The 6,435-nt window shown below is 34.2% G+C and overlaps 1 protein-coding gene across 1 annotated transcript in view; it reads right to left on the minus strand.

The window, feature by feature from the left end:
* LOC104981924 (chromosome unknown open reading frame, human C7orf60) overlaps window positions 1–6,435 on the minus strand; it is a 79,927-nt gene that overhangs the window by 58,699 nt on the left and 14,793 nt on the right. Inside the window, exon 2 of the mRNA XM_010831191.1 lies at window positions 2,786–2,927. Within this exon, the coding sequence (XP_010829493.1) occupies window positions 2,786–2,927 (142 nt within the window). The remainder of the gene's footprint in view (window positions 1–2,785; window positions 2,928–6,435) is intronic.

Consider the following 6,435-nt stretch of genomic DNA (forward strand, 5'->3'; position numbering starts at 1 on the left):
TGGTTATGTAGAAAATGGAGATGAAATAGCATGTTATCTGCAATTTACTTTCAAATGGTTCAGGAAATGGTGTGTTTATAGTTTCCTCTGTGTGGAGAGTTAGAAAAGGGAAATTCTTTTATTAAACATACAATTATAGCTTTATATCATACTTTGTTTCCAACTTAAATACTTCATATTACAAATAAAATTTTACTCATTTTTAGAAGGAAATCTTATGTATAAATTTCTTCAAGCTAAACAGTCAACAAAAATCTCAGCAGGGTAATGTTAGTAAGTCTTATTTCACATATCAAATTCCTCTTAAGTTTTGAGTATAAATACTGGAAGCAAACTTTTATCAAATCCCTCTTAAAGTTCATCTTAGCTTTCAGACTGACACTCCCCTCTTAGAATCGTCAGTAGGGAAAGAAAATACACATAACCCTAGTTATTATTATGGATAACTCATTTCAAAATTCTATATTGTTTGAAGTCTTTTTTCACTCCCAAGTTTTAAGTTTAAGGTAAAGCCACTATAACCTCTCTTGTGTTTACTTCCCATAGTAAAATCTTTTTAGTATATTTTGCCACTGTTCTTTTTTTGGCAGTTTGATCTAAATTCTTATTAATGTTTGCTTTTAGCAGTTTGACCTAAAAATGACCTCTTTCAGAACACATGGAGATACAGTAACTATTGATAAAAACAGAAATCTGAGGAAAAAGAAGGAAGAGTGAAGTGTGAGGCAGATTCATTATTCAAGTGGAAGGTACAAGTAAATGCTCCTGTGAGAATACCACATATCAAAGTGGTATTTGAAATAAAGTATAAAAGCTGGCCTGAAGTACTGGAATACTAATTTAAAAACAGTGCTGCTAAGAGCAAAGAGTTGATGGTCTTCAGTAGCAATAGTACTGATTTCCTGATTGGATTACATTATTACTTTGTGTCACAAGGGAAATGACATGTGTCAAACTGCGCTTCTTAGCTTGAAGGAGAAAATGTGTAGTCCGTAGAACAGTCAGATTTATAACCAATTTCTGCTCTAGAAGAGGCAAAAAAAAAAAAAAAAAACCCAAACATTCTAATTCCAAGCATCTCATTTCTTATGATTCTGGCTCCTTCCTTTAGTTCCCCAACTCCATAATTCTTTGGCTCCACAATCTATTGATAATACCAATCTTTTCACTGTTCCTCACCTACCTCATATTTCCAGCTCCTTTCTTACACATCATCATGATCACCACAATGTATATATCAGCATCGCCCCTGCTCCTCTCTGAAGTCATTACACTTGTGTGAACATTGATCCTACTACACCATCTGTCCTCACTCTCCCTCTCCAAGAAAACTGTTTCACTGTGACTCTGTGCCTTGATTATTGTAGTAGCTTCCTAACTGGTTTCCTTACCATCATCCTTGCCTTTTCTATAGTCTTAACACTACAATTAATTCTTAAAAAATTCTTGACACATTTCTAAATGTTAATAAGAATCTGTTCAGTTCAGTTACTTGTTCTTAAAACATTTAATGACTTTTGATCTCATGCAGCATAAAGGTCACTGACTTTATAATGGTCCACAAGATCCTACAAAATCTAGCTATTTGTTATCTTATGTTCTACCACTCTCCCCTTTTCATTTTGCTGTAGCCACCCTGGTCTCCTTGCTATTTCTGAAACATGCCAGCGAGCTCCTGTCTCAAGGCCTCTGGACTTGTTCAGGCTTGCTCTCTCACTTCCTTCATGTCTTTTACACATCACTTCAGTGAGGCCTTCTTTTCTATTTACTTTATTTTATTTACTTTTTTTTTTTTTTGCTTTACTTTTCTCATAGCACTTACCACTCTCTGACCTGTATATATTTAGTTTATGAATTGTTTCTTGCTTTTAACTCCCACTAGCATTTAAGTTCCATGACAGCAAGCATGTTATCTGTTTAGTTGATGTACTTACAGTGCCTCTGATGTGACTGATACACATGGACAAACATTTAAATTATTTATTAAATGAATAAATAAAAGAACTAAGTAAAATACATATTTTTATCTGGGCTATCTGTTGAATGGATGAAATAGGAATTATTATGTAATTTTTAAATGATATTAAAACAAAAACTTTGAATAAAAAATAATTGGATTGAAATATAAACCTAAAGTTACCATAAACTTATTGTCCAAGCAGACAGATAATGTTTTGCTTTTGAGAATTCATAATTCAGTCAACATACAAATCTGTTCTCATAATTTTACCCCTTGAGAGAAATGATCAGCAGTGTTCCATTTTCTGATGTTTGTAACATTAGAAGCTTTGCTATGAGAAAATAAACATTATCCAAAGTCAATATAAAAGTTGGAATACCTTGAATCACATATAAAAATTCAGAAATTGGAAACTTTTACAGATGTTTTCAGCTTTAAAGAATGGAAAATATTAATTTTTACTTGAATTCAAATATAATTATCTAAAGAAATTTCTATGCTATAACTTATGAATGACCCAAGTGCTAATTAAATCTCATATTTTAAATCTACCAATGCTTAAATATATTAAATGTACTTAAAGGTATACTTCTAAAAAGTTGAAACAAAAAATTTTAAGTTTTATCAAAGAAAAACAATTTGATTAAAAAAGATGAATGAAATAAACCTAGATAAAGTAAGGCAAGGGGGAGAAACTATTTAAAAGACATCATCTGTTCTAAAAATTTCTATTTTGGTACAATGAATCATATACAGCATTACTTAGACTTAAGAATTTAAATGAGACATCAGAAACCAAAAATGTTAGTTCATAGAAACACTCACCTACAACACCATTCAATACGACCTTCGCCCTCACAAGTTTTTGCCCAATGATTATCTGCCAAATTTTTCATTGCAACAGCATATTCACAAAGAGTTTCCTCATCCTCACAATGTTCTCTCCAGATCTTATCAAAATCTCCCACTAAAAACAAGGAAAAAAAAAAGTTTACTTAAAATATGTCAAGCTCTTAAGTTTCAGCATAATGTAAAATTATTAAAGATGTGTAAACAAAGTTATGAAGCAAAATTTCATGAAGTTTAAACTTTATAAATTTTGAAGCTTTTTTATGCAAATAGATTCACCATTTTAACCATGATGGTTTGATAAGCAAATAAAATTTACCATTTTAAACAGATTTGTGACGCTAGATCTCTACATATTTATCAGTGTCCTGTATTAAAAAAGGTTGATAGATGAGATGGCAACATATATTAGCATGCAAGTTAAATGTTTGCATTGATATACTTAGATTTGCTCTAGGAATACTACACTTTAAAAAATTATAATCCTAGGGCAAAATGTTGCTAGAGAAATTACCCTGGAAACCTCTCCAAAGTTTTGAGTCTATATAAGATGAATAAAAATTGTAAGGTGACTACATTATCTGGCCACAGCATTACTTCCATCTACTACCTTTTTTCTTTTTAATTAAATTAGTGATCACATTTAACATGAAATTTGAAAAATCAATGTGAGTTCTAACAAAGGTATGAAAATGCCACAGCCAAATAAATAACATTAAAACAATTACAATGGTAAAAAAGTAAACAAAAATTATCAATGTGGCTTCAATCAATGCTCTTAGACATAATTTAGGTTCTCTCGCCACGTGCTCAAGTACAGGCAATTGTTTAGTGACACAATAAACTTAGAAACATAAATATGACAACCAAATTTGGGGGGTGATAATTATATTACGTTCTTTTCCCAGGTTAGACAATCAGTTTCAGTAAGACTTGGGTTTTTTTTAAATAGAAAAGGAATTATAACAACTCAAATTTAACAGTACTTATCTATTAAAAATTTGCAAACCTTTATTGGTTACTTTAAGCACCCAGCTCAGCATGTACAGAGTTGAAAACCAAACTATTATCCTTCTAGTTTGACCAATACAAGAAAAAGCAATTAAGGGTACAAACATACCCTCACACACACACTGCTCAGTTAAGATGAATGTGTATCAGTTTCAAACTTGGTCTGAATACTCCTTTTAAACCCACAAAGGATGAAAAGCTGTCTCTTTTCTGTGTGTGATTATGTTCTTATACAGTAATATTTTCATTAATCACTAATACTTGTGTAGTAATAGGGCTCTCATTTGTTATATAGCAGACTGGCAATAAATGGCTATTAGAAACAATACTTGTGTAGTAACAGCGCCCTCAATTTGTTATATAGCAAACTGGCAAAAACTGGCCATTAGAAACAAGCAGGCAAACAAATTTTTCTAGATTCTCCAAGAAAAACTCTCCAGTTTTAGTAACATCTTTCAGATGTACTTATTTATTAAGTCTCTAAGTAGGACTACAGGAAGTAAAGTCTTTGAAACAAATACACTGATTAATGATTCTTCAATATATCTATTATGTTCATAAAACTATTCCTGACTTTACTCATCAGATTTAATGCCAAATGGTTCATTAAGGTACAGAATCATTTTCAAGATGCTTCATCGTTACTTGAAATGGATATCATCAATTCTTTTTCAATAATACAAGAGACGACTCTACATGTGGACATCACCAAATGGACAATACTGAAACCAGACTGATTACATTCTTTGCAGCCGAAGCTGGAGAAGCTCTGTATAGTCAGCAAAAAAAGACCTGGAGCTGACTGTGGCTCAGATAATTAGCTCCTTATAGTAGACTTCAGGCTTAAACTAGAGAAAGTGGGGAAAACCATTAGGCCATTCAGATATGGCCTAAATCAAATCCCTTATGATTATACAGTGGAGGTGACAAATAGATTCAAGGGATTAGATCTGATAGACAGAGTGCCTGAAGAACTATGGGCAGAGGTTCATAACACTGTATAGGAGACAGTGACCAAAACCATACCAAAGAAAAAGAAATGCTAAAGGGCAAAGTGGTTGTCTGAGGCAGCCTTACAAATAGCTGAAGAGAAAAAGAAGCAAAAAGCAAGGGAGAAGAGAAAGATATATCCAACTGAATGCAGAGTTCCACAGAACAGCAAGAAGAGATAATAAAGCCTTCTTCAATGAAAAATGCAAAGAAACAGAGGAAAACAACAGAATGGGAAAGACTAGAGATCTTTTCAAGAAAACTGGAGGTATCAAAGGAACAGTTCATGCAAGGATGGGCACGATAAAGGACAGAAACAGTAAGGACTTAACAGATCCAGGAGAGATTAAGAAGAGGTGGCAAGAATACACAGAACTGTACAAAAAAGGTCTTAGTGACCTGAATAATCAAGATGGTGTGGTCAACTCACCTAGAGCCAGACATCCTGGAGTGTAGAGTCAAGCAGACCTTACGAAACATTACTATGAACAAAGCTAGTGGAGGTGATGAAATTCCAGCTGAGCTATTTCAAATCCTAAAAGATGATGCTGTTAAGAGTATTGCACTCAATGTCAGCAAATTTGGAAAACCCAGCAGTGGCCACAGGACTGGAAAAGGTCAGTTTTCACCCCAATCCCAAAGAAGGGTAGTGCTAAAGAATGTACAACCCACTGGACAATTGTGTTCACTTCCCATGCTAGTAAGGTTATGTTCAAAATCCTTCAAGTTAGGCTCTCACAGTACTTGAACTGAGAACTTTCAGATGTAAAAGCCGGATTTAGAAAAGGCAGAGGTACCAGAGGTCAAATTGCCAACATTCACTGGATCATAAAGCAAGGGAATTCCAGAAAAACATCTACTTTTGCTTCATGGACTGCATGAAAGCCTTTGATTGTGTGGATTACAACAAACTGTGGAAAATTCTTCAAGAGATGGGAATACCAGACCATTTTACCTGTCTCCTGAGAAATCTGTATGTGGATCAAGAAGCAACACTTAGAACTGGACATGGAACAACTGACTGTTTCAAAACTGGGAAAGGAGTACAGCAAGGCTGTATATTCTCACCGTTTATTTAACTCACAGGCAGAGTACATCATGCAAAATGCTGGGCTGGACAAGTTATAAGCTGGAATCAAGATTCCTGGGAGAAATGTCAACCACCTCAGATATGCAGATGATACCACTCTAATGGCAGAAAATGAAGAGGAACTAAAGAGCCTCTTGATGAGGGTGAAAGAAGAGAGTGAAAAAGAACTTAAAACTCAACATTCAAAAAGTAAGATCATGGCATCTGGTCCCATCACTTCACAGCAAATAGAAGGGGAAAAAGTGGAAGCAGTGACAGAAATTCTCTTCTTGGGCTCCAAAATCACTGCAGGTAGTGACTGTAGCCATGAAATTAGAAGATGCTTGTTTCTTGGAAGGAAAGCTATGACAACGCCAGATAGCATATTTAAAAGTAAAGACGTCGCTTTGCCGACAAAGGTCCATATAGTCAAAGCTATGGTTTTTCCAGTAGTTATGTATGGATGTGAGAGCTGGACCATAAAGAAGGCTGAGCACTGAAGAATTGATGGTTTTGAACTGTGGTGTTGGAGAAGACTCTTGAGAGTCCCTTGGAC

The sequence above is a fragment of the Bison bison genome, unplaced genomic scaffold (genome assembly GCF_000754665.1).
Source record: "Bison bison bison isolate TAMUID 2011002044 unplaced genomic scaffold, Bison_UMD1.0 scf7180017864525, whole genome shotgun sequence".
NCBI lineage: Eukaryota > Metazoa > Chordata > Mammalia > Artiodactyla > Bovidae > Bison > Bison bison.